Source organism: Poecilia formosa, unplaced genomic scaffold (genome assembly GCF_000485575.1).
Source record: "Poecilia formosa unplaced genomic scaffold, Poecilia_formosa-5.1.2 Scaffold7, whole genome shotgun sequence".
Taxonomy (NCBI): Eukaryota; Metazoa; Chordata; class Actinopteri; order Cyprinodontiformes; family Poeciliidae; genus Poecilia; species Poecilia formosa.
This window is the reverse complement of record NW_006799946.1, coordinates 4,637,709-4,665,509: the sequence shown is the minus strand read 5'-3', so window position 1 is coordinate 4,665,509 and position 27,801 is coordinate 4,637,709. Positions and strand designations below refer to the sequence as shown.

At 39.7% G+C, this 27,801-nt stretch overlaps 2 protein-coding genes across 3 annotated transcripts in view; one reads left to right on the top strand and one right to left on the bottom strand.

The window, feature by feature from the left end:
- The first annotated feature begins 185 nt into the window (after window positions 1-185).
- osbpl7 (oxysterol binding protein-like 7) lies at window positions 186-13,505 on the top strand. Of its 2 annotated transcripts, none has more exons than XM_007572369.2 (23): window positions 186-473; window positions 2,675-2,883; window positions 3,046-3,189; window positions 3,290-3,343; window positions 4,215-4,328; window positions 4,426-4,578; window positions 4,694-4,817; window positions 5,233-5,351; window positions 5,451-5,540; window positions 5,671-5,694; window positions 6,748-6,898; window positions 7,096-7,202; window positions 7,297-7,453; window positions 8,101-8,247; window positions 8,333-8,469; window positions 8,907-9,044; window positions 9,360-9,423; window positions 9,501-9,579; window positions 11,219-11,363; window positions 11,495-11,645; window positions 11,802-11,928; window positions 12,073-12,195; window positions 12,612-13,505. In XM_007572369.2, the coding sequence occupies exons 2-23, from the start codon at window positions 2,752-2,754 to the stop codon at window positions 12,718-12,720; spliced, it is 2,589 nt and encodes an 862-aa protein (XP_007572431.1). In that variant the 5' UTR covers window positions 186-473; window positions 2,675-2,751; the 3' UTR covers window positions 12,721-13,505. The 2 variants fall into 2 exon arrangements, with proteins under 2 accessions (XP_007572431.1, XP_016516370.1); XM_016660884.1 differs by having other exon boundaries at window positions 3,043-3,189; window positions 5,448-5,540.
- Window positions 13,506-14,842: 1,337 nt separating this feature from the next.
- tbx21 (T-box transcription factor 21) overlaps window positions 14,843-27,801 on the bottom strand; it is a 27,303-nt gene continuing 14,344 nt past the window's right edge. Inside the window, exons 2-6 of the mRNA XM_007572352.2 lie at window positions 25,658-25,812; window positions 21,847-21,968; window positions 21,558-21,716; window positions 19,800-19,861; window positions 14,843-19,450 (exon numbers count right to left, since the gene is read on the bottom strand). Coding sequence (XP_007572414.1) covers window positions 18,652-19,450; window positions 19,800-19,861; window positions 21,558-21,716; window positions 21,847-21,968; window positions 25,658-25,812 — 1,297 coding nt within the window. The 3' untranslated portion in view covers window positions 14,843-18,651. The remainder of the gene's footprint in view (window positions 19,451-19,799; window positions 19,862-21,557; window positions 21,717-21,846; window positions 21,969-25,657; window positions 25,813-27,801) is intronic.

Sequence of the window (27,801 nt, the reverse complement as noted above, 5' to 3'; positions counted from 1 at the left end):
ACTTCCATAAATCCAATCCATGATCCAACTCATTCCTGTGGCTTCATGCTGTGTAAACTGGCTGTGCAGAGTGAGCGGAGCCGCATTTCTGCTCTTCTACGTCCCTTTCAGACAGTCGCTGTAATACCAGCTAATACGGATAATGCTCAGGACACGTTGGGTACGGCGCGCGCTCCCTGCCGCGCGCAGTCCTGCTTGGATTTGGACGCAACCCGCGTCCCCCCGCCTGCAGAGAGGGCACGGCCTGCCAGATTATGTGGCCAGAATCGTCGGTAATCTGTGGATTCAACATGTATTTTGACTTCTTTATTTGAACATTTTCAGACAGGTCTTTTTTTTTTCTCCCTTCCTACTTCAAGCTATGGTTTATTCCAGATTTCTAATTAACTGAATAGATCGTTTTTTTTTTTGTTTTTTTTTTTTGTATTTCTGGATGAAAGCATCTGATGATGAGAGTCGGACGTGAAACTCAGGTAAGCACCTTCGAAAATATATTTTAAAAATACGCTTTTGATATACAAAACACCATAAGAGGGAACAGCAGGTCACCATAGCGCTAATCTGAACAGATCCAAGCGTTCACCTCTTCAGTGACATTTTAATAGGTCTTCATCCGAGGAGAGGAGGCAAATTAAGCCGACTTCTCTAAATAATGATAATAATAATCATTAGTTTATGTTTGGCTACACCTGCTTTATTGTCCTCTTCAGATATTTGATCAGTCCGTTGGAGTACATTTTGAAGTTTTTATTGGTCAAAATTATATACGCACAAGAACAAATACTCTCTCATCTCGGAAGACATTTAACTTTCAACTTTTATGAATAGAAAACCAAAACGCACAAATAGATCAAAGAAATAGACACAGACGGAACATTTAAACGCGGCCTGACCAAATCAGCAACGTAATTTTTTGACGTTTGCAAAATCTGCGAAACTAGTCGGACTGAATTTTCCAGAGTAATTCATGAACACGGATTAATAACGAGATAAGTTGTCTCAGCCTGTATTTCAAGAAAGAGATTATAGCTGTCATAACCTGAGCCTTTTAACCCCACCCTCTGGCAGTAGGCCATCTCCACCTTGGATGACTTCTTGGCCATGACTTCCACATTACAAATATCAGCTCCTGATGGTCAGCAGGGGGAAAAAATGCCTTCTCTTATAAGACATGATGTTAGTTCACTCATTGAATGTTGTCAGAGAGCTCTACAAAACTAGAAATTATTATTATTTTAAATTTCCAAATAAATAACCATAATTGAGCTATTGTTTATATGAAATTTTCTAGAGAACAACAAATAATAATAATAATAAAACATTAAACAGAGTGTATTTCTTGCTCTTCCTCTTGAGTAAGTGAGCTCAGAATCCTCCAAATCCTTTCATCCTGTTTCCGCCCCGTGATGCTTTCATTACTGAGGTCAGTTACTGTGGTCATCCTTCTGCTCTTACATAACACGTCCGAAGTCGCCTTGTATTCTCCACTTTCTTCTCCAACAAACCCCCCACCTCAAAAACACCCCAACAAAACAAAACAAAACAAAACAAAACAAAACAAAACAAAACAAAACAAAACAAAACAAAACAAAACAAAATCAACACAGAAATACACAAAACTGACAAAAATCTACAAAGATGTCCTGAAATCTATCTAAATAATTTAAAATGCATAAATATGCATAATAATTGCCTTGGATAACTAGCAGTTAGCTCTTCATACAAATACATTAAATAAATAAAACATGAACCTACAAAGGATTAGAATTAGAATAGATTTGTTTTAAAATGGATTTTTTTTAAAGTTTGCAACTTATTGCACGATTTAAAGAAATTTCAACCAAGCTACCTTGTGAAATGGTTTGTTGCCGTCTTTCGATGCAAAGGTTCATTTTTATTGTTGTGTCAGAGTTCTTTGGGCGGAGGTCGAATTGCTCCAAGTAGCTAAAAGCATCTTCTGACAATCTAATTAGACAAAGGTTAATCTTCCTCTTGCAGGCAGTCTCTACCATCGTGTCACATACAACACCAGATTAACAACCGGCCACCGCCATCCGCAACTGGCTTTGTACATTTAATTTGCTGCAAAATGTGATTTTTTTTTTTAGGGAAAAATATTGTTTCTTTAGACACTGTTATCTGTAAAAAAAAGCTAATGCTTGAAATTCATGAGTGCCTTGGATAAATAGGCCTTCACCCTTACATTTTGTCACTTTACAATCCCAAAGCGCAATGTATTTTTTTATTTGGTTTTATGTGATTGACTCACACAAAGGGGGGAGTGTAATACATGAGTTTCCCAATTCTTTACTGATGAAAATCTTAGGAATAAATATTTTTTTAAGCCACATTTGGTTGCTGTTATGCTGCCGCTTCTGTGTTTTACTGTGTTTGCTCAGGTTGTTTTCCAACTCACACAGTTTTTCGAATGCATGACAAAAACTTCATATATTAATGTTATGACTTCTTATGCAATTGGTTACATCATACTTTATTTAAGGATGTCAGAGTAATTCAAGCATGGGAACAAATTTCAGATTTTCCTTTCTAAACAATCTCCAAATTTCATGTTGGATTTTCTCCCTTTTTGTCTTGCCTGTAACAAGACAAATTTAAAAAAAAAAAAAAGAAGTTAATCCTTTCTCTATTTCTACTTCACTTTTTCTGACCACAGGAGGCTTTCAGCAGATTGTGGAGGGTCTTTCTAAACACACAGAGGAGCGTGAGGTCAAGAGGAGCGTGAGGACGGATATGGACTTGAATGGACCTTCACTCAATCGCAGCCAATCGCTGGCGAGTGGTCTGGAGAAGACGTCACCGCCGTGGAACAAGCCGGCCCTCTCTCAGAGCAGCAGCACTCTGTCGTCTCGTCACTCCAGACAGGTCAGTCACAGGTCAGTTTCAGTCTTCGTGCAGAATACAAATAAAATAAATAAAACTGTTGGAACAATTGCAGAAATTGTGCGTTTATCCCAGGAGAATCTGATCCTTCCTGAACTAAAAACACACAATCTCAAGTGATTTTCCTGTTTTACGTGTCAACAGGTTATCAAAGACTGGGAAGTAATTGATGACCTTCAAGTAGAGATGCAAGCAGGAAGTGAGTGTCCTCAGGATATGAGTCCTCCAGGAATGTGTGAGGGGTATCTTCTCAAGAGGAGGAAGTGGCCTCTGAAAGGCTGGCACAAGGTGAGGGGGGGCTGATGGTGGGAGGCGAATAAATGTAATAATTATACAGTCTCACTATCCTCACTATTATGCTTTATCTGAGATTTTCCTTATTTTACAGAGATATTTTGTTCTGGAAGCAGGAATCTTACGGTACTCCAAAAACCAACAAGATGTAAGTGAACATTTAAGCCTTTAAATACTGACAATACAGTGTTTAGCCAAAAAATATTCACGAACCTTGAACTTGTTTACCTTTTGCCACATCATATCAACCAGACCGCAACATATTTTATCGGGATTTTGTGCGATAGTCCAACGCAAAGTTGTGCATGATTTCGAAGTGGAAGGAAAATGATCCACGGTTTTCAACAAATACAAGAATCCAGAACCCTCTAATCTGACCCTCTCGAATTACAAATTAGTGTTTAATTTAATCTGTCGACATGACAACTAGTCACATGCTCTTTTCAAATCTGGTGGGATTTTTTTTGTATCATACAAATGGCCATAAGAAACCTCTTTGTTAAAGAAAGAAATAAGAAGTCATGTTTGCAGTGTGCAGGAGACGCAACCACCACGTGGAAGAAGGTGCTCTGACCGCAAGGTTACTTTGGTTTTGATCGCCAAAGGTTAAATATATTATGGAGGCACCAAACTTGATTTCCTTGCACATGTTTTGAAATGTTGGTATCAAGCTAAAGATAATCCTCATTAATATCTGACAGCAAAGACGGGAGACCAACACACTTTTATGTAAGTGGTTATAATGTTACGCCTGTCTGGTACACGTCTAACATAGTTATCTTTATTGGATTTTGCTTCAAAGCTAAAAACAAATATGAGAAGGAGAAAATTTAGTTTTTGTTGTGTTTTTTTTGTCACAATTATCTTCACATTTCTTCTCACATTCATTCACATGTTTCCTTTCTGACATCTGCCTTTGCACAGTTTAAAATTTATGCCAGTACTAACTTGAACACTAGAAAATAAGGAAGTTTTATGCTACAGGATTTGAAAACACTTAAATCTTTTTTCCCCATCAGGCCTCCAAGGGTCGAGTCCAGGGTTCACTAGATGTTAGTCATGCCGTTATGTCGATAAACAAAAAATCTAATCGGATCGACTTGGACGCTGGGGACTTCCTCTATCACATCAAGGTAAGCATGGCCATTAAATTGTTGCTGCTTGGTTTTAAACAAAAACAGCAGAGTGCTGTCCAAGCTAAAAGACAAAAGACTTCTTTTTATCTTCAAGGCAAAAAGCCACGATCTCTTCTACATTTGGGTGACGAAGCTGCAAGCACACCGCCTGTACAAAAAGAACGAGACAACTCACGCTCACGGTGGCCTCCTGCAGACGCTGTCCAACGCGACTCAGACCGGACAAGCTCACAGAAATGGAGATGTGGTGACTATGAAATCGCTAGAATCAACCTGAACAGCGCCTTCTCTCCGGGAGGTTAAAAACGAGTCCTACGTTTGCTGCCTTTCACTTTCTTTTGTGTCCGTTTTTGTGGTACCAGAGTTTGGCAGGAGTTGAAAATTCAGCGGGAGGATCGGGGGTCCTACCGTCAGCCAACACCGCTGTGAACTCCAAGGTGTCGGCCTGGCTGAGGCACAGCCACAATCCAGACACATGTGTTCAAGGTATTTTACGCACAGTCAGCTAGAAAAGACCAAAGACCAGAGGTCATCAACCGTTACAAACCAAGGCTGCTTTCACCCTTTATGAATAAAACTTATTTAGCACTGCGCAACCTAAAGACTAACTGAAAAAAACAACAACATTTGTTTCAGATTTGTTATTATTGTCTTACTTACCACAATTGAAAATAAAACATCAAACTTTAACTATGAAGGAAAAAGATACTTTCTTGATTAGAAAGGGGATCAAGTGAATCCGTTCCATATCGGATTCACCTTAAATGTGGGATTAAAAAAATAAATAAATGGAGATTACAATACATACATGAATAATTTACAGTAGAAATCTTACTGAAGACATATTTATTGAAGTCGGAATCATAATTTAGAACTAAATGAACAGAACCATTTGTTTCAGAGTTAAATCGCTGTAATCTGGACCTGTCAGAGCTGAACCGTTTAATTCTGAGGCTTCAGGCCATGGAGGTGGGCCAGAATTTCACTAACGGAGACCTGCAACGCATCATCAGCACACAGGTATTCAAAGGCTGACCACTTGATCTATACAGCTGCTGTAATTAAGGTTTAATTAAGACATAGAGCACTATCCAATCTTTTTTTTTTTTCTTTAAACAGAATCTGTCACTTGAGAAGCCAAAGAAGACAAAGTCAGGAAAGATTTGGGGTCACTCTCGCACACTATCCAGAGTGGAGGCCCTGGGAATGGTAAGAATGGTCTGTAAATTCACTCTCTCTTTCTCTTTATGCACCACTTTAACATGTATATATGTTTATAATTTTGGGTGTCTGGATTTTGATTGTATTTGTTTGAAACTTTCTTTTATTCATTTCAAAGCCTGTTCGGGGGATTTCCAAGTCGGTGAGTTGCCGACAGGCAGATTATCAATCTGCCTGATCTGTAAAGTAATAGCTGCAGAATTGAATGTAACTGGATCAAAATGCAACACAAATAATTTTTTTTAACTTAAATTTGAGGTAGATGTACAAATGCGATGCATTTCCATATCATACTCATTCATACAATGAAATCACTTCACTGTAATTTGGTGGATTTGGCTTAAAAGCACAACAGACACCAAAATGTTTCATATTGTTCTTTAAAGAATGCTGACCTGCAAAAGACAACCAATAATAGCTGCTCATGTAAATCCTATTTGATTTTGAATAAATAACTAATGCAACAATTTGATATAAAACAAAACTGTAAAATGAATACACCGATCCAATTAGGCTCAACTAAGTGTCACAAAAGTGTCACAATCACCAGAGTTAGTGGGAGAAATGTTTTGTTTACATGCCTTGCTCTGCTTCTAGTTGCACCTTCTAGTCAATATTCTGCAATAAAAGTATAATTTTAGCTCAAATGTATTGATGCTTTATTGCTGTAAGATCTATCTGGAGGTTACGCTTCAAGTAATATTTATACCAAATACTCAGCTAGCTTGGTTTAGCTTAGCTTGTTTTGAGGGGATAAACACAAATGCACACCACACTTTCTCGATTTTTGTCTTGATTTTGGAAACCATGCATCATTTCCCATCTGCTCTGTTTTGTATTGGTCTTTAACATAAAGTCCCAGTACAATTAATGTTTTTTTTTGGATTAAAAACTAGGAAAACCTTAAAAGGTTCTTGATTGTGAACATTAGAAGCTTTCATGAGTCAGAAACCTTCATGCAAATATCGTTTGGCTTCAGATGCGCAATACAAGTGGACAAATACTATTTGAGCCCAGTTTGACACAGAGCCCAGATTCTTTCCAGCTGTCTGTCAGGGTGCATGTGGGTTCAAGCACACACTTTTTGTGCAGGATAATGGATCGACGCACCAGGCACAAACTGACAGACAACAGGCGAACTGTTAAATTAACCAGTATTTCTACCATAACGTGTCCTCTCCTGTCCACCTCACAGCTGTCCTCCAGTCACCTGAGCAGCTCATCCCACCTCGGCGTGTCAGTGCCCTCTATCCCCGATTATGTCTACTCCCAGGTGGCCCCTCCCACTATCTTATCACCCGAGGGCAAGAAAATTCAGCAGGACATCTGCGCCATGTCAACTCAAGGTCAGACAAACAGATGCAAACAGCACCACGAATGTTTATCTTCAGCTTTCACCGAGGTTAACAAATTTGAAGACATGGAAGGACTTATTTAAAGCTCAACATGTTCAATGGTGGCCAGAGAAAGTCCATGGAAAATACTCTAGTATTATCCACTGAAATGTTATGTGTTTCTAAATTATTCTTGTCTGCATCTTCAGTGCTTTCTTCCCTGAAGTCAGTGCATGAAACTCTGTCCCTGGAGAGGCAAAAACTGCAAGAAGCCTGGGAAGCCAACAACCTCCACCAGTCTAACACGTTAGCCGTGGTACGATGAACATCTTCTGCCGTGTTTTCCTGCCTTACTTGTTTCGAGGACCAGTTTTAGAGCTCCTTCTTGCTTCTCCGTCTGTCGTCATCAGCCTGCGCCGTCTCACGGGCCTCCTTCAGTAACGGATTCGGCGGCAGAGTATTTTGATGCCAACGACGACGTCCTTTGTGGCAGCTCTTCTGAGGTGTCTGATGAGTCCGGGCTCAGCGACGGAAGCACCAGTAATTCAGAACCAGAGGAGGGACACGGTGAGTACGGCTGAACATTTTGAACTAACGTTACCTCTGCTGTTACCCTCGTCCCCAAGGGCCTGATAGTGGGACAACCCTTAAAGAATCATTTGATCATCATCAACCAATAACATGGTTTTAAAAGTACATTGGCAAGCTACAAATTGATGAGCTCAACTAATTACCCAGCTAATGTAAGTGGCTATGGTCCCAATTCTTAGAAAGGTATATTGTTTACAATAAGCATTTAAGAACTACTGCATGTAGCAGATGCCTCTTTTTGCTAATGTCAGTGTATTCAAAATAATTAACAAACAGAGCGTAATAAAAAATAACCTTTATTGTACTTCAGTGGGGAAATGAAAGTGAAAAATAAAACCAGAAAACAAGAGCAAATGGCATCGTAAAACTACAGTTATTTTCATTACTCAAGGTTATCCTACTATGAAATCATCATATGAGCCACTACTTCGTTAAGAACATAACCAGAGATCTGAACGCTTTCCATCACAGTAAAACAAAAATATATTCACGTTTCATTGTGTTTTTCTAGCACAGCTCCTACCTCCTTCCTCTGTTTCAGAGCTTCAAAAAAAAATAAATAAATAAAACGAAAAAACTAAATGTGAGATCAACATTAATTAATATTTTCTCACACCGCGCAGCGTCGACGACCAGGAAGTACCGAGCGAGTATTTCCAGGACTCCAAACAATGTTGTTCCCAAGAGCACCGGCCGCCGAACGACTCTGCCGGCTCCCTGCCCTGACAACAGCCACGTCGGCCTCATGGCTATTCTCTACAATAACATAGGCAAGTAGCGCTTACTAGTGCAAAGAGGAAAAAAACTACAACTGACGTGATGTTTTTTTGAGGCATCTGTCCCTTTTTTCCTCAGGTAAAGACTTGGCTCGGGTCTCCATGCCAGCAGCTCTCAATGAGCCAGTTAACCTGCTGCAGAGGCTGTGTGAAGAGCTGGAGTACAGCGAGCTGCTGGACACGGCCAGCAACACACCAGACCCATACCAGAGGATGGTAAGGCCGTACGCAGGATGACTGTGTGCAAAAAATAAAAAAATAAACATGTGTAAGTGTTAATATTAGCTGACAAAATTATCTTGCCATCTTTCTCAAGATCATGAGTTGAATGTGTCAATGTTACAAAGAAGAAATTATAACAAAATGAATAGTTCTGTGTTTCATAGTTCAATATGACTTGTCATGGCATTAAGGGATAGCTTGTATTAGCAATGCGTTGGTCTATTTTAGATGATCTTGGTACAAGATCTTTAGATCTTGCACCAGTTGTAAAACAAAATGACCATCTAACCTTGACTTTATTTAAAATAAAGAAAGGAAAGAAGTCTCTTTCCTTTTCAGTTAGTTGAAATAAATGTACTGGTAGTCATTTTCAAATTTATCTTTGAAAAAAATTAAAGGAGCCTAATTTCTTTTTGTTTTCACAAATCCAGGTTTACGTCGCTGCCTTTGCTATTTCTGGTTATTCCACTGCAATGTTCAGGAACCGCTACAAGCCCTTTAATCCAGTTTTAGGAGAAACCTTCGAGTGCATCAGAGATGATCGAGGTTTCCGCTTCGTCAGTGAGCAGGTAGCTGCGTCTTCTTTTCCACATAAGGATTTAAAAGGGATATTTGAACTCTGCAGCAGATTTAATACAATTATGATTGGACATTAAAATGTCTAACCCATAGTTTTATTTGTCTGCTTTGTCTAACCAAGTCCTATTGGTTCACTTAAAATGATTTATTGCCTTAAAAACTTACAGCAGATTAATATGAATTCTTCAGCCGGTTGCAGTTTAATTTCACCCCTTAAAAAAAAAGCTAACAAGTGAGATTTGTGTATATGTTGTATTTGTCAAAGTTTTTTTTTTTTTTTTAATCACTTCTTCCTGTTGTACCAGGTATGCCACCACCCACCCATCTCAGCCTGCCATGCTGAGTCAGAAAACTTCACGTTTTGGCAAGGTAACCGTTCTGTTAACATCTGTTTACAAAACGTTGTTCCTTCACATGTGTATAAATGCGTTGCCTTGTGTCAACAGATCAAAGGTGGAAGAATAAATTCTGGGGAAAGTCATTGGAGATTCTGCCAACAGGAATGGTCAATGTAACTTTGCCAAGGTAAACCATCATGCTTTATGTTATAAATTCACTGCTGCTTTGGCAGATATAACACTTGATTTTTAATTTTTTTTTTTTAGGAAGCTTAAAGCATTTCTTAATTTAGCTAGCAGAAAATAGAAAACCTTCCTATGGTAGTTAGTATTTTATCCCACACAAAATTAGCTGTTCTTTCAGTTTGCTATTTTGGTTAATATAAAATGTTTTGTTTTTATTGCCAATGCTCATTGGTTTAAAGTAGAATTGAATAAATATACTTTCTAGGCTGCAAAATAACCCGGGCGTGTAGTTTATTTTTACAGTGACTGAAAATAATCCGTGTGGAAACTGTGCAGGTAGAGAAGCGCGGAGTAAGTGGGAATTAGCGTGCTGAAGGTGTTAGGTGACGAATTGTTCTTGGAAGAGGTGAGTGTTAAAGAGATTTTAGGAGGTAGAGTAGGATCTTATTGCTCCAAATTCACTCCTGTAAATCAGTGGCTTCCAAGGCAAAGATCACGACCGCCACCATGAAACGCTAACAAATTATTTTGCAGAAAATGCCTGGTAATACAACTATTGGCAGCGGACGTGGACAACAGTAACAAATGAAACTTTTAGGGTCAGACACGTTGCCAGAGATATGTTTTTGATTTGGAGCGGACGATATTTGCCAATGGATGCTCTAGAAGAAGCAGAAAACAGATTTACATAGTTGTCAAACCTGGTGCTACAAAGATGTAGCGTCAGAGGTAACCCTGGAGACGTTCTGCAAAAGGTCTCACTGCTTTGGAGGAAAATATAAAGAAATACAGGAAATATCAAAACATTTGCATTATAAAATGCAAATGTTTATCATAGACTTTTATGGTCTTTTTACTTGTTTTATTGAAATCAACAGAAAACATTCAAAACTGTGTAATACTATTGCGTATCTGACCGTGACTTGGTGGTTTAATGAAGATGTGCTGCTTTAAGTAAATAACACTCGAGCGTCACCTTGATCTTCTGCTAAGACAGGCTGTCGCTGTTTTTTGGACATTAAAACGTTTGAAACTTTTTAAACATGACACTCTATATAAACTTCACATAAGTGCAACTTAAATTGTAACCAATGAAAGTACTACTCAGATGTTGTAGCAATTACCCATTAATATCATTGGTTACTCTCAGGCTTCTCTGTGCATATGCTATGAAAATTAACTCATGTCTTCATGCTGAATGCTTGAAATGGCTGACTAGGTTACAGCCATTACATTCTTACATTATTCTTATGTCAATTGTTTCAACTTTGAGGCACCGATAGCCTGTGCATAGGTCACTGAACTTCATTCTCCTGCTCAATAAGTATGGAGAAAAAATGGTGACATCACGGCAATAGCAACATCCTCCATTTGGACACAGCAGAACACTAAATGTTACACTCTTTACCCCAATACAGCTGCACTAACTGAAGCACATAGACAGGACTTGACGTTTCAGATTAATTTAGTTATTGTTAAATTAAGACATCTATTAAAAATACAAGTTTTTGGGCATGTGGCAAGATAAGCATCCGTGGGACAGATCAAATGTTTTTTTTTTTTTTTAAAAATGACACAAATGAAAATTTGCATTTATTGGATATTTGCTTTAACTCGACTGTATTTTGAATGTTTTCTAGGTATGGTGATCACTATGAGTGGAACAAAGTGGTAACCTGCATCCACAACGTGCTCAGCCAGCAGAGGTATCTGGAGCATTACGGAGAGGTGACCATTCAGAACCTGACTAACAACACCTGCACCTGCAAGATCACCTTTGTCAAGGTTAACGAAGCAGCTTCTCAGAAACTCTGAATATTTTTCTTTTAATGCTTTCTTTGAAAAAACAAAAAAACAAAAAACAAAAACAAGCAAAAACGCCAACCAAAAACGATTTTGCTCGTGCTCTCATTTAGTCTCGTTACTGGGGTTCGGACTCAAACAAGAACGAAGTGCAAGGGACAGTTATCGACCAAAGCGGCAACGTCATTCACCGCTTTGGAGGTCTTTGGCACGAAGGCATCTTCTGCGATACTCTGCCGACTCCAAAGTGCATCTGGAAGCCGAGTGAGTCTCCTTATTTCAGCGAAAAATAAAACACACTGCTCTGAGGAGCTTGCATCACACGTCAATGTTGTTGTTAATCGCGAAAGGTTTAAGCAGCATAAATCCAAGTGTCACGTTTGCGCTGCGGCCCATCTGAGCAGCTTCTGTCTTGTACAGATCCTCAGCCAAAGGATTACCTGCTGTATTACGGCTTCTCTTCGTTTGCCATGGAGCTGAATGAACTCACGCCAAACCTGAAGCCTCTCCTCCCTCCCACCGACACTCGCCTACGCCCAGACCAAAGGTCGGAGATCCCTTCCGATTTCAAACACCATTTAAAACCAGCGTTCAAAATTACAGATGTGTAGGTTGTGAAAAAACGATGGCACAAAATGATAAAATGTGCAGCTTACTTTTGGAGTCGTTCCTCTTTCTTGGTGTTCTGCAGAATGCTGGAGGAAGGAAAAGTCGCCGAGGCCGACAGGAAGAAAGACGACGTTGAAGAAATTCAAAGAGAGCGGAGAAAGCAGCTGGCCAAGAGGGGCGAGGAGCATATTCCTCGGTTTTTCAAGTAAGTGCAGACTAAATCTGGACAGATTTGTTTGTTGGTCAAACTGTGTAAAAATGTCCTTTAATTTACAAAGTGGACTCATGGGTCATAATTTTTCCTAAACAAACATTCAAAAAATTATCAATTCAAACTTATTGTTGTATGCACAGAAGAAGATTTTTGTTCTAAAATGCCAAACAGGTATTAGATTGTACATATCTTTATTTTTCTAAGGCTCCCTGGTTTCGATCTCTTCTTATTAGAACAGAAGCTGCTAATTCATTTACAGCGTGGGTAACGCAAAGATGTTTCAGAGGCTGCAAAGTGTATAATCCATATTGCGTGAAAAACGAAATATGTTTTTCACAGTTGTCACCATGATCGCCAGTATATTCCAGGTTTTCAAATCGCTAATCTCCTCCCGTTCTTTGCCTCAGGAAAGCCAAAGATTCCTGTGGACGGGACGTGTGGCTGACCAATGGCACTTACTGGAAGCTCAGGGACGATCCGGGTTTTTCTAATCTTGCAAATACAGTCCTGTGGTAATGGAAAGAGACCACAGCGACATGCACACAGCGTAACTTTAGTGAGAAAGCCGCCACTCTTTGGTGGTTTTGAACAGCATAAATGACCCGCTCTGACAGAGTGGAGACGTTGCTGCTTCTGGTCTCTTTCACGGCGAACCTTCGTCGACACATTTAGACCCAACTTGTGGGGAAACAGAAAGAGCTTTCCCTTTTATGAGCTTATTGTATCATGATTTATAGAATATTTCAACTTGATTTTAGGAACTTAAAAGTTTTCTTTAAGATTAGAGTCTGTTTTTGAATCTTGGGTAAAATGTCATTGGAATCTCGTCCTCTTAAATAGCTTTAACTGCACTTTCTAATTGACTGGATAAATGAGCTGGAATCTATTTTACAGTCAAAGTAAAACCACCTGACGTTGCTTCTGTGTAGATGTTATAACTCTGCCGCCATGCATGGAGCAGCATCTCTGTCCTCCGTGGGCTTTCTAGCTGTTTTTGCTGCCTCCAGAGGCCAAATAAGGTACAGCAGGTTTACGGCGTATTTTGTTCAGGAAACCAGCAAGTGAGAGATGAATGATGGACGCTGCACATGTTTTAATTTAGACCGATTTTTGTTAAATCGGTCTGCAACTGAATGTTGTTCCTCAGGCGTAGCTCACTTTGGATGAAGCGCTTTGCTAAATGGCAAAAATGATGCAATATTTACCCTTTGAGATGATCTCTTCCTTGTACAAGTTATTTATTTACTGTATACTGGTTAAAAATATGTTTACTATTAAAGATGATAATACGTACCCAACTACTTTTGATTATTATTCTTGGTACAATGGAAAAAACATTGAGTAAAGTTTATAATTATTTATATTTCTATGGCTATAACGTGATCAATAGTGATTAATTTTGTGCTCAGGATGCTGGTATTCACACCTACCATGAGTTATAGTGAATCTAATGGGTAGTTGTTTGGAGAAAATTAAAATCATCTCACTGTAAATAGCATTCAGTCAGAGGAAGTGTGTGCATAGCTTTGTTTATGAGGCTGAAATCCAAAATATATAACGTCACAAAATGAACACCATGTCCTCTAATCAATTTATTTTTTATTGAAGTGTATAGAATAAAATAAATTTTACATTAAAACTGGAAAATAATGTTTTTTTTTTTTTTTGCATGAATGACATAGTAAAGCCCCTCATTCGGTGTAACCCAACTAATTATTGTATTATTAAATAATAGTGGTCATAACAAGTAAAAAAAAGTGTCCTGTTTGTCAGTAGCAAGCAAGATGCATCACTTAACATGCGTGAAATCAGTAGAAAACATTGGATTGTTTTCATCAGTGTAACCCTCCACACACATTCCGTCTTTCTGCCTTCACAAGGAGGATTTTGCACCGTTTCCTTCCTTTTTCATTCATTTCTAAAGCCTAACCTGAACTCAATTCAAACTTTAAACCTGAGCTTTGAGCCCCATAGCAGTTCTCATAGTATGCATTGGAAAAATGGGCCTTACCAGAGGAGAAATGCTAAAACACACACATCCATCCATGTGTCCGAACTGGAAGCTGTGTCTCAGACTCAAGGTCTCACACATAAGGTTTCCTACTGATTCAATGACAAGATCACATTCAGCTCTACACATTTATCAGTTTTCAAAGTTATGACTGATCGTTAGGTAACTGGACTGCGCTGTAGATTTAAAAATAAGATAATAAGTCTGAGAGATATTTGGTATGTATTGATCGACATCCAAGCAAACAGATCTGATGATAGTTAACATATCTTTGTAGTTCCAAGACATCGTTTGGAAGACGAGGGACTGACTAGACCAAATCACTGTGGAAGAAATAAATCAGCAAGTAAAAAGCAGCCAGAGTTTGAGAGGTGAAAGCTTTAATTTCATTTAAAAAACAAAACAAAAAAACAAAAAACAAAACAAATATACACATATGCCATGTTCAATAAATAAGTTTCTTTTTCTCCTCCTTGACAAATCTCCATTATTCATTTGCTTGCTGCAATTTATAAGCATCTCATGAGTAAAAGAACAATTACTGCTTCCTAAACGGCACAAACCTTTCACACACAGAAATGAACATTTGTGGCTTGAGCTGTGCGGTCTCCTTTATTCACGCTCTGCTTAATTTTTTTATTTTTTTAAATTGTACAGCAAAATCTCCAGAAATGCAGTCCTATTTTCAACTAGAGGGAAACGTGCCATAGGAAAAAAAAAAAAAAAAAAAAAAAAAATAGCTGAAGGAGTCGAGTCACTGAAGTTTCTCATAAGGTCTGGGATGTTCAGCAGGGGCCCTTCCTGAGGTATCTGACAGCATTTTCATGCAGCTGTTTGATGTGAGATTTTGCCACCATGTAGGTGAGAGGTCATTTGTTTACCATGGAGACCACAGAAAATAAAAAAAAAAGCAACTGATATATTTGCAGGCCGGTATTTCTGTGACACTTTCTCTCTTTGTTTCTGCATGTGCATCCTCGCCCTAAATTAATTTCATCTTCATTCAAATGCCCTTACAGGACATTGGAAAACCTTCATCGATGTACCGCGAGAATAATTATTTGACAAATATGAATATATTAAATAAGAAACATTTTCTTGTAGAAACATAACACGAGAAACACAATGAGATTTTCTCTCTAATGTGTTTTCAGCACCTTGTTACTATCTAATGAATTGTTACATCTGTTACCATTCAGACCATTTCATACACATTTCATAACCTGTTTATTTAATTTTTGGCATTAAATAAATAACAAAAAGCTACCGATTAGCTTAAGCTAATGCCATGCCACCAGTAAATTGTAGCTATTAGCTACTACAAGTAGCTACACGGTGTCATTTAGTAAAAATAGGCTAATCAAGTGCACAGTTTCAGCACCCTGATGTATGCATTACTATAAAATTTTAAAGTTTGAATCTTATGAAACCAGTAAAATGTATTTTTAGCTACTTGTTATAATTATTTAGCCTATATAGCTATAAGTTGTGGCTGCACAGTGGGGGACTGGTAGCAGCGTTGCCTTGCAGCAAGAAGGTCCTGAGTTCAAATCTCAGCCTTGGGTCTCTCTGTGTGGAGTTTGCCTGTTCTCCTTGTGTATTTGTGGGTTCTCTCTGGGTACTCCAGCATCCTCCCACAGTTCAAAAACATGACGTAGGTTAGTCGGCCTCTCTAAATTGTTCTTAGGTGTGAACATGTGTGTGTCTGTATGCTGATAACCTACCCTGGGTGTCCAGGACCCCTGTAGATAGGAACCAGTCCTCCCTGCAGCTCTGCAAGGATGAGCGGTTATAAACATGAATAGAAATGGATATAGGTGGATGCAACAACCTTTTGTTTCATTGAAGCTGTTTTAGAAATGCTTTTAAATATTCCCCTTTCTTTTCCCTGCAAATTTACAGTTTACAGACTCATTAAATTTACAAAGAGGTTAAAATGTAAACATGCTTTTTAAAAAAAAAAAAAAAAACGAGCATTCCTACTTGGCTTTAACCGCATGTGGCAGTTGTTGAATTTCTGCTCGTCGCAGTAGTAATGGCTCCATCAGTTAACACCATCTCCATGCATTTCACACATGTGTAATCAATTTGAGCTTGGACGGTCAACATTGAAATTTCCCTGATAGATAACACCGGGCGCTCGCTTGTCGCCTCCGGTGTTGTCTGAGGCGTTTAGCACACCTGGTGAGGAGTGAGAAGCAGACCTCTGATCAGCTCCGACTGTGGCCTCACTCTTTATTTCTGTCACCAGGCCAGGAGCCGGGCCTCTGTCAACCAGCGTCACCACATGATGGGTCCTGAGACCAGGGGGGAAATTCAGAGTGTCGGTCTGGTCACTTTGTGCTTCCTGTTTATTGTGGTCTAAGGCTGACAGTTTAACTACAGGTGCATGTGGGCGTCCTCACGACCTGCTATCAACTGATCTACAGTATGACTGCCATTTTGTCTGTGTTTTAAAAGCCTGCGTGCTTCTCTTCTCTTCTCTTATTGATGCCGAACAGCATCAATAACGCTGTTCGGCAGTTATTGATGCTCATACTGATTGTGGGTTTGTTGACGGGAGTGATTTAACATCGACTAATTATTGCAAGGTCAGAATCTTCGCACTCTACACCCGCGTGCCTCAGCTAGTCTTGTTTGAAGCGTTTTCCATAAAGTACAATCTATCTAACTCAATCGTTACCCTGCAGCTGCTGCTAAAAGTTAAGTGGAAAAAAAAAGGGTGAGTGATTGAAGTTTATAGCAGATATTCCAAACTTAAAGAGTAGTGATGTCTCCATCACCTGAAAATGGAAAGAGTATCGCACAACTACAAACTTACCAAGACAACGATGCCTACCTAAATTGACAGACTGGCCAACGAGACAATTAATCAGAAAACCATGAAGGAGACCCTTGGTTACTCTGACGGAGCTGCAGAGACGCATATGGGGGATATCCAGTGACGTTACAGTCAGCAAATCTGGGATTTATGTGTTAAGAAATCAATTGTTAAAATAGAGGCAAGAGAGGAGGTGAAGGTGATCAGGTTCAATGAAATTCTATTTTTTCACCTACATACAAAATGGTGAGGCAGAAAACCAAAATCCTGATCACACCATCTCCACCATAAAGCAAAGGTGGCAACTTACAGAGGAGATGCTTTTTTTTCAGAGACACTAAAACCGGTAAGAGTTGTTGGGAACATGGATTAAACCTGGAGGAAAACTCGACAGAGACTACAGAGACTTGAGCCTGGAACTGTGGATCATCTTCCTACATGAGATTGAACTCTAGATCAAAACAAATAAATTTGTAAGAATGGCCAAGAATTAAATCTGATTAGCAATTGATTGAAAATTTAAAGTTAAGGTGTTTTTGCACAGAAGAACGGTCAGAAATTTCAGTCTCTCCATGCACACTTTGAGCTGGGGTTGAATTCAAATGTCACTTTTTTTTTAATTATTTGTAAAAAATAAAAATAAAAAGTATCAAAAAGTTGTTGAGCTTCATAATTATTCACTAATTTGCATTGCTCTATCACAGAATGGCATTAAAAAACAAGTTTGGGGTAATAATGAGAGAAAATTTGGAAAACGTCTAGGTGTTTGAACACATTAAAGGGCCTGAATCTGCCTTTGTTTTCAACTTTGTGTGTATGATTAAACATTATGCATGAATGATCACTGCCAGATGCTGCGCAACCTCCAGATAATGTGTCTATTTCATTGTGCTTTTGCCGTCACTGCCACACTATTAACACGTATCTTCTAAGCTGTACTAAACCCTGCTCTGACTTTGACCTTTTCCACCGACTGCCTGCACTTCTCCTCCACTGCCACAAGTGGGAGCTGCATCGTTTATCATGAGCTAAAGGTGAGAGAGGACATGAGTTTTTCTGTGTTTTTTTTTTTCTTCTTTTTTTTAAATTTTATTTCTGCTAACCAGTTTCGGCGTAGAATCACTGGGAGAAATGAACGTGAGCACATCACGAAGAAATGTGTAAACGGCTGAGGGTGCGAAGGAAGACACAGACGAGACATGGCACCGCAGCCGGAGTGGGTTTGATGCAGAAAGAACAGACAATTCCTGCAGGCATCTGTCAGCAAGCAGATATGCAGATGTTTGGGCTTCCCCCCCCTCTCTTAAATCTCCAGATGTTTCAAAGACTTTCAGTCACACCTCTGTATGTCTGTTTGGTGTTTATGTGACTGTAGGCCAGAGACCCAGTCACATCCACTTCTGTTTACTTTGTCGCTGTCCTTTAAAGAGTTCCTCCTGTGATCATTTTGACTCTTGTGAGATGAAACTTTACGCTGTGGATGTTTTTCACTGTGAGGGCTTACGTTTTGTGGTTCTGTTTTGTGTCAATCCATCATGAAGACCTTGCAGACCGGACAGACTCAGGGGCGCTGTGAGAGGGCGTTAGGAAACGTCTGTGATGAAACGGGAGGCCCTCAGTGGGTGTAATAGCCGTAGTAGTCTGGATCGCTGTTGCTGTCTTTTTCACAGACCTCCCCAGCACGCGGAGGCGGGGAGTTTTCAGTGCTGGACGTGTAGGGCGACACTCTCCTCTTCTTGTTTCCCTCGAACATGCCCGAGTCGGCCGAGTCTGCTGATTTGACGGAGGGCGGCTCGAGCCAGGGGTCCTCGGCTGCCACCCCGGTGGGGTCTTTCGGCTTTTCGTGCAGCACGGGCGGCTGCAGGGACTCCAGGAGCGAGGGCGCGTGCAGCCTGGGGTTCCCGGGGGGCGTGGAAGACGACGAGGAGGAAGAGGAGGACGAAATGGGCCTGAACCAGCTCAGACTGGGGGCGGGTTTGCTGGGATACTGTGGGGTGTGCCTGCTGGCGCTCCATCCCGCTGACCCGGCCGCTGATACCGACACGCTGCTCGACGCAAAAGGATGCTCTGGGTAGTAGCTGAGGGCATGGTGAGCGGACGTCTGCAGGGGGAACGGCTTGTAGAAGCCGTTTCCAGAAAAGTCCCCCTCATAGGAGGATGCGAAGTCAAGCCGGTTTGGTGGTATGTTCTGCTGCGGGGGCAGGTACCAGCGACTGTGCGGTCCCGGACTAGAGGACGGGTCTTTGTGCTGCTGGCCCATGCCGATGTGATCGCGGCCGTAGAAGCGGGTCTGCGACAGGGGGCTAATATATTGTTCAGAAAGGTAGCTCTGTGGGTAGCAGGTCCCCGGTAACAACTGCTGGCCCTCTGTAGGAGAAGGGGTGAGGCGATCAGAGTCGGGAGGAGCGTAGAGCCTAGGCAGCAGGGAGGAGGAGGGGAAGAGAAGAGAGTGTGAGAAGAAGAGGAAAAAGAAGAAGGTGTTATTTCCTGCCCAAACCTCAAACAACTATCAAACATCTCTCAGCCCCTTACACCCTTTCACTGCAGCATGCTCAGCAGCAGCGCAGTAATTGCATCTATTCTAATATTAAAAAGGCGACATGAGCACTCAGGGCATTTCAGTGACAGCACTGATCCAGTTGAATTATTTAGGCAGAGTTCACACAATGTTCTCAAACCGGAGCGAAAAAGGAAAGGATTTGCTGCTGCTGCTGCTGCTGCTGCTTTCTCTTTACAAACACAAGTATTTTCCAAATTACTTACGTGTCGTAATTGTCGCGGAAACCTTTTGCGAAGGGGTTATGGTCTATTTTCAGCTGAGTGATCTGTGTAGGGAACAGGAGGAGGGCAGCGAGAGAATGTAGGCACAGGAAAAAGAGAAGGAGTGAGCAACTACCATGAAGAAACAAGAGAGCAGTTAGAGAGGAGGTCACTGACTAATAATTAATGAGGTCAACATGCTGGAAAGAGTTGATATTTAGAACCACAAAGTGGGTGATCACACCTACAGAATCGATGCCAGTATGTCTGTGCTAAGCGTTGACAACGTTTTAGATGATGCAGCTGTCAGTGAAACATTGAGTAGTCGGCGACTCTCAGTTGAACTGGCGTTGCACCGATTGCACAGTCACATGTACAGTGCAGTGAAAAAGGTATTTGTCCCATTGCTGACTTTCTTCTGTCATGAAGCAAATTCGTAGCCAGCAAAGATAAGCAAAGCAGACACATGATACAATCCCTAAAGGATGATTTCATTCATCAAGGGAAAAAAAGCGATCTAATATAAGAAATCACCGAGATAGATCCTGTGTGAAAATATGAAGTAGGCTGTAAGATCTGTAAAGCAGCACATCGTCCCCTAATCTAAAGAAGTTTAAAACAGATCAGCCACAAAGTCATTGACTTTTATCAGTCTTGAAAGCTCTCACAAAGTGCTTGGGAGCACCATTATCCACAAATGGAAAATATCTGGAACAATGACAGAACATTGTCAGGAGTTACTCAAATTACTGAAGGAGCATTCCTCCATGAAGCCATAAAAGAAACTCAAACTCACTTGCCTCACCTGAAGCCCGCGTTTATAAAAGTCAGGGGAAAAAAATGGTATCCACTGGAGAGCTCCAAGATCAAAGCTTATGCATGCAAAACCTTTTTGTTCTCACAACAAATGGCAAATTTTGATGACGACAAAGACTCTTTGGAAAATATTAATTAAGTGGTGCTTCCTGTTACATCTGGTGAAGAACTAATAAAGTACAATTTACTGACAGCGAAACACGGCGGTGAAAATTTCATGGTCCGGGATTACTTTGCTGTTTTCCATAATGGAACTGTGTACTCTTCTCTTGAGCAGAAAATCAGAATGGGGAATGCCAGTTCGTCAGTACGTGACATTCAGTCGTAGCGCACCTGAGTTATGCAGCAGGAGTGATGAAAACGCACTGAGGAGTCCACTTTGGAAAAGTTAATGGACTTAATGGACTCCAAATGGCTAATGGACTTAAATTATGACCTTAATCAGGCCATTAATGCGCTCTAATGCGGCTCAATTCTGCAAGAATATAGGGCCAAAATTCCTCCACAGCTGTGTAAAATACTCTTCACCAGGCATCACAAATGCTTAATGGCAGTTGTTGTCGCAAAAGACGGCACAACTGATTATGAAGTTTAGGACTCACTAACTTTTTCACATTTGGCCATGTTGATTTGGATGCTTTTTTCCCCATTAGGCATGAAATCATCATTTAAAAATTTATTTTTGTGTTTACCCAGGTTACCCTTGTCTGCTGTTAAAATTAGTTTTGTCATTTGAAACATGCAAGTGAGAAAAAAAACAACAAAAAAAAAAACAGAAAAATTCTGGACGGGTGCAAATAGTTTTTCCACACCACTGCATGCATGCAAAAATCAGATCCATTCAGTGTTTTAAAAGAACTATAACAGCTCCGTAATAATATAACGTAATTTCTTCCAGTGAACAATATGTGCTAAAAAAATAAATAAATAAAAAAAAAATCTTACGTCTGCGTTCTGATAAGCGGTGACGGCGATGAACTGCGTCTCTGGAAAGACAAAGGTCTGAGCTTTAGAGGACAGGAAGGGGTCCTCTGAGCCGTCCTCCTTCACCTCCACTATGTGAAGACGTGGCTGGTACTTGTGGAGCGACTGGAGCACAATCATCTGAGGGCAAAGCGCAATTAAATTCACAAAATTACCTTAATAGAACAAAGAAAGTCAAATGATGCTAGAGCACTTTCACACAATGATTTTTAGTGATTTTGACAACATGTCAGGAAGTAGGCAGGGATACCTGTGCCACGTTGTTGGTGCTGCCCTTGTTGTTGGTGAGCTTGAGCTTGCTGAATGACACTTCTTGTCTCATCCAATGAGCCCCGGAGTTAGGAGAGTCAGGGTGCATGTACATCCGATTCCCTGGAGTCACCAAAGGAAGTCATCAGCCACAGGAGCACGGTTCGTAGTTGCGCGTCGACAGTGACTTACAAAAGTACTTTTTACCACTTGATCTTTTACATTTTGACCTCATTTTATTTGATAGGGATTTCATGTGGTAGACAAGACAGCAGGGAAGCCCGATGAAAACCAGTCAAGTTTCCCTGTCTCTGCTAAGGAAAAGCATCCCCACAGAATGACTACGCCTCTACCGTGTTTTACTGTGGGTATAGTTTGTTTCAAACTATAGCATTTTGGACTTTAGATTCATCCAACCTAACCACATTTTTCATGTTTTGATGTGGGCCCTTACATGTCTTGAGACAAACTTTGAATTGGACTTCTTACGGTTTTTGTTGAACAATGGGTTTCTTTTTGGCATTTTTCCAATCTGAAGACTAATCTGAGATTCATCAAGAGATTCTCCAATTTCAGATTAGGGCTTCTGGGTTCCTCTGATTAATGCTGACCTCATCTGACCTGTCAGTTTGCTGCTCTGTTACATAAAACCCCAATAAAATACACTGCGGTTGTAACAAGACAGAAATATGACAAATTTGAACTATTACGAATATTTTTGCAAGGCACTCGAATAGATTAATAGATACATTAATAGATTAATAGGTCACATAACCCATCCATCCATTTTGTACTGTTTAAAAAATGCAGAACATTTGATTTCTATTTGCAAAAAAATTTGAAAAAGCAATATTATTTAGTTTTTTTTTTTTGTCATTGCCAATTTAAGTCATTTCCACTATAAGTGCTACATCCTGTAATCAAGCATGCTGTGCTTTCTTATTCTTTTGATACTTCACTGCTCTCACATCATCTATACCACCGTGAATTTTCACAGCATCACCACAGTGACCTTCTAACCTGAATTTGTTCATACCACATGAAGTGCACTATTAAATCTAATTGAGAAAAGCCGTGTCACCACAGTTTCCACAACTTTAGCACAACATCATTCACCTTTTCCACAACAACTGGCAAATGTGCGACAACACCTTAGAGTTTCTCTCATTTAGACAAATGTGGTTTGTTTATCATCAATCATGGGTTCGACTTGCTTTTATGTGTATGTGTTTTATTCAAGTGAGAACAGGAAGAAGTGCTGAATGGCAGGAGAAGAGATCAAGGAGTATAAGAGGAAGGGAAAAAAAAAATTCTTTACAAAAAAGTCTTTTCAAAATGAAATTGCGTGGGCTCCAAATCGACCTGAAAGGATCTAAACACATGGACCAATAGTTTTGTTCATATCCTAATTTTAACATTTAATATAAAACCATTTTTTGAAAGTTCAAAGAAGCAGATACATGCTTGGTAGGGATTACTGTGACACCAACAACACGACACAAGCGATCGTCGCTACTTGCTGGTCCAGGAGGAGTGAATGCAATCAATGCAATCTATTGGGTTTCCTCAAAAACTTTGTAAGCTACTTTGAAATAAGTAGGATCAATTGGCACGTAGATTGAACTGAAATAAATCTTTTTGTAAAGTGCCTCAAGATGACCTTTGTTCGGAAACATTTTTCATCTGCTTTCAAATCCTTCAAAAGGCGTCGAAACGGTGGAAGGAGGCGATCTATCGGGAGAGACCAAAGTGGATTTTTTTTCTTTTTCTTTTTCTCTTACTTACAAAATACAGCGCGAAGAGAGAAAGTGAGACTTTGCTTCACTCTGAACACACCAATTCACATGGTGGCACACGACAGTGGCAGTTTTTACTCTGTGGTTTATGAATGACCAGAGGAACCTCAGCGAGGGGCTTGGTTTTATAGACTTCTCACTGAACTGTGGAGAGATGCGACTAGTTGAGTTACATCTTCAGCATGTCATCAAGAATGCTTTATCTTAACTCATTTTCCCACCAGATCTGATCACATTTTACTGCCTCTGATGAAGAATAGCCTTCACACAGCATGATGCTGCCTCTGACATGCGTCACTGTGAGCATAGTGCTTTCAGGATGACGTGCAAGAATGGGCTGTGATCACTTTTTCCAGGCATCGTGTCATTTTTATACAGTATGTAATTTTTGGAGTAATTGTATTGTTTAAAAAGATGTCCAGCTAGAGCAGTGGTGTCAAACTCATTTTAATTTTGGGCCGAATCAAAAATCTGAATGTTCTTAAAGGGCTGGTTCTACCAGAATCTATCGATAAAACCAATAAAACTGTTAAAATATCAATAAATAGCTGTTCTTCCAGGATTTGTGATTGTTTTAGTGTTTGTTTTTTTTTTGCAATCAAAATTACAGATTTTGTGGTGAATATTAAGAAATATTTGTAAATTTGTTTTTACAATATTTGCGCTAAAGTATGATGTTAAATCTTTATCACTCGCCGTATCAGTTACGGATTCAATGTTTTTGACCAATTTTGAGAAAATTTGCAGTAAAATCAGGAAAAAATTTGGAAATTTGTTGATTTTGTGTGATTTTTTTGCAGATTTGTGAAAAACTGGAAGGACTTATTGATGTAATTTGGAGTCCAGAGGGCCACATAAAAAGCTACGGCGGCCCAGATTTGGTCCCCGGGCCTGGAGTTTAACACCTGTGATCTAGAGGCTCAAGTGGAAAACGTTGTGACTTTATTGCGCAGACATTGATAATTAAATCTGTAAAAACCATAAAAGTAAAGTTACCACCCATTAAAATAGTACATCTAGCCTTTTCTTTCTTTTTTTTTCTTGCTGCTTCTAAAGAGTTAAAAAGTCCTGACAGTGAACTGTAGCTTCAGCTGGCAATTTAAGTCGGTTTCCATCAAACCAAACAGAACATGCAGAGAAGTGGCAGACGTGAAGCGACACCAGAGCGTCCACAAGAAAGTGCCTACCAGTGCATCATGATGCACATTCTGGTTGCCTCTATTGCCTGTGGATGTGCTGCTACACAAACCACTTCCTCGAGATCCTCCATGTTGCACGCATTGAGATGAAAACTTCTTAGCTACCCAGAGACTGAAAAGAGGTTTTGTACTCCACCTGATGTTATCTAATCTACAACTGAAAATCTGGGTTCACGAAGATTACTTTGAGTTTTTTCTCCATCAGTTGTGGCTGGAGGAGGGGCGGGAGGGTAAGTGTGTTATTGGCAGGCACTGGCGCAGGTTTTTCTTTTCTTTTTTTTGTTTTTGTTTTTGTTTTGCATGAAGTTATTTGTGAAGCAGTAAGAGCCTTATGACGTCTTCTGAGATTCATGACATTACTTGAAATGAATAATTTTGAAAAGATGAGAGGAAGAAAAAGAACCACTTTCAGGACAAAAGTTACTTTATTACTACTGGGAGAATGAAATATGTTGCTTTCAACACATCAATACCAAAGTGAAAACTGCTGGTTACGTAAGAGAAACAGTTTCAGCATAAAGTACGATGTGCAGAAAATTTGTGCTGCACTAACATAAGTGTGACTAGTGAAAGTGGTAAACAAATGAACTTGACTGAGAAACCAATCTAAAAGTGTTCAGTTCATTTACTGAGTAAAATCATCCTGAAGCTTAATAATGCGATAATGTCTGCTGGTAAGAAATTTAGAAAAACTTTTACTTTTTGTTTTTATATGTGTAATTTTTACCTAATAATCTTGCATTTTTACTCCATTTTGACATTTGAAAATGCAAATTTCATCTAGTGGATTTCTTTTATACTATGGTTTTATACACACCTGGCATGTTTCCCTCTGCTTTCCCACACTGGACCCATTTGCCTCCCTGGTACCTCCAGTGGTGCTGATCGGCCAGAACCACGTCTACGTAGACGTTATAGTGGGCAGACGGATCCAGCACGCTGATGTTGAAGCTCAGGAAGGGAAACATCCTCCTGGATAAAAACAAGCGAATGTTTATCTGATGTTTCTTGAACACACACACCTTGTAGAATGAAGAAGAAACACAAAATCTTACCAAGTATTTTTGGACTAGTTTCTAGTGCCAATATTTCAGCAAACTTGAAATAAGCCAAAACTAACTTACAGGTAACTTTTAGTAAGATATAGAGGCTTATTTTAAACAAATCATTTCTTAACATTGATAAAAAAAGTGTCAGTTCCATCAGCAGATTATTTAACTTGTAACAACACATTCTTCCCATGTTATAAGAACATTTTTCTTTGAATACAACTAGTACTTTTTCCATTATTGTAAAGGAATTATTTACTTAAAACAAACCTCTATATCTTGCTAAAAAGTTTCTTTCAAGTTAGTTGGTTTTATTTTAAGCGTAATAAGATATTTGCACTAGAAACTAGACAAAAAATAAATATGATTTTGTGTTTTTGTCATGTACGTCTGTGAAACTCTCCTATATCACAATTATTAACTAAGTTCATTCCTTCTATTTCTTTATTGGTTTGGTAACACACCCCTGGTCTGTCACCTAAAAATACATGTTTTAAGTGGCTGATCGATCCTGGTCAAATGTGCATTAAACTCAGAGAGCTTTTGTCCAACAAAGAAGCTGAGAACCTGCTAAACCTTTGGAGCTCTGGGTGTAAAAAATGCCTGTTTTGCATTGATCGCTTTGTTAAGGTGTTCATTTTGAAGACTTGCCAGACTTTATTTTGATTTATTATAAAAGATGTGCATTTAAGACTGTCTGCACTCTGAATTCACTGTGCAGAACCTCCAGACACTCAAATCAAGACCCAGAGAGACCGCTGTGTCTGGCGCTGTCATCTGTGTCAGGACTTGTGTCTAAACCAAAGAGACGTGTGAGAAGGGATCTGCTCAGTGGTGATACTTCTGGTTCTGTAACTCGCAACTCGCAATACATCTTGTTTTGGAGCCAATAGGTGCTTTTTTATCCTCTTGTTCTGAGTAAATGGTGAACTCTTACATTAGTTTCCCTTTAATGTGAGCTTGCTACAGTAATTCTGGGCAGAAAGTGGGACCCATATGATCGTAGTTGTGAGGTGAAGCAGCGGTTTCAGCAACAACCATCTGAGACTGAGCTGCGCCTACGAAGAGTAAGAAAGGGACACTGTGCACCGTTTTATTGTTTTTATTGTCACAAGAATCTGGATGTATTGTGAAAACGAAGAGGGTTGTTAATCCCCAAAATTTAAAGTATTGAATTAAAATGTTTTTTTTTGCTGTTTTCACTCAATTTAAAGATATAATTGAAGTTTCAGCAATATTTTCCATCATCCAGTGTTTTCAGATTATGACATAATTTTTTTTTAAAAAAAACTTATGATTAAATAAACATATTTGTGTGACATATACTGTCTCACCTTTAACATAACTAGTCAGTGTAAAAAAATCCCAAAATATTAGAAAAGAGGGGACATTTACATGAAAATCTGAAATAGTCTCAATTTATTATGAGGGATTAAAAAAAAAAAAAACCCAAAGAAATGATTCCTGTGGGGGCGTCAGCACACCAAATACCCGCTTTGTTTCCTTAGAATTAGAGTGTAAGCGAAGAACGGCCGGGGAGGCGGGGGTTTGGAGGAGGCTGAGACTGTGGGTGAATATTTAATGCTGCTGTTAATAAAAGATGCCCCAGAAGATGCTCTTGATTGCCGGGGCTTTACACGTTGAACTCATTTTGACCACCAATGGTTTCAGTGAGACGAGGTAACTGGGAGGTCAGGGCGTCCCCAGGTTCACTGCCAGGGAAAGGGGAGGAAAAAGCTGAGTTACTCCAAATCAAAATGACACACAGCTGTGGCTACAAACACTCTGGCACAGACGGGGCCTGCTGATGCTCAGCACCCAAAAATGCATGTCAGAGACATGACAGAGAAGCTGTAAAATTAGCTTTCCTGCGAAACTGACATGTAGTGCAAAGGCAACAGAATTATATATA

What these genes read in the sequence shown, in the direction of transcription:
- osbpl7 (XM_016660884.1), top strand. Translation starts at nt 2,752, where the DNA reads ATGGACTTGAATGGACCTTCACTCAATCGCAGCCAATCGCTGGCGAGT. An exon ending in CGTCTCGTCACTCCAGACAG is followed by an intron (nt 2,884 to 3,042) that starts GTCAGTCACAGG and finishes TTTACGTGTCAA; the next exon opens with CAGGTTATCAAAGACTGGGA. An exon ending in AGAACCAGAGGAGGGACACG is followed by an intron (nt 7,454 to 8,100) that starts GTGAGTACGGCT and finishes CACACCGCGCAG; the next exon opens with CGTCGACGACCAGGAAGTAC.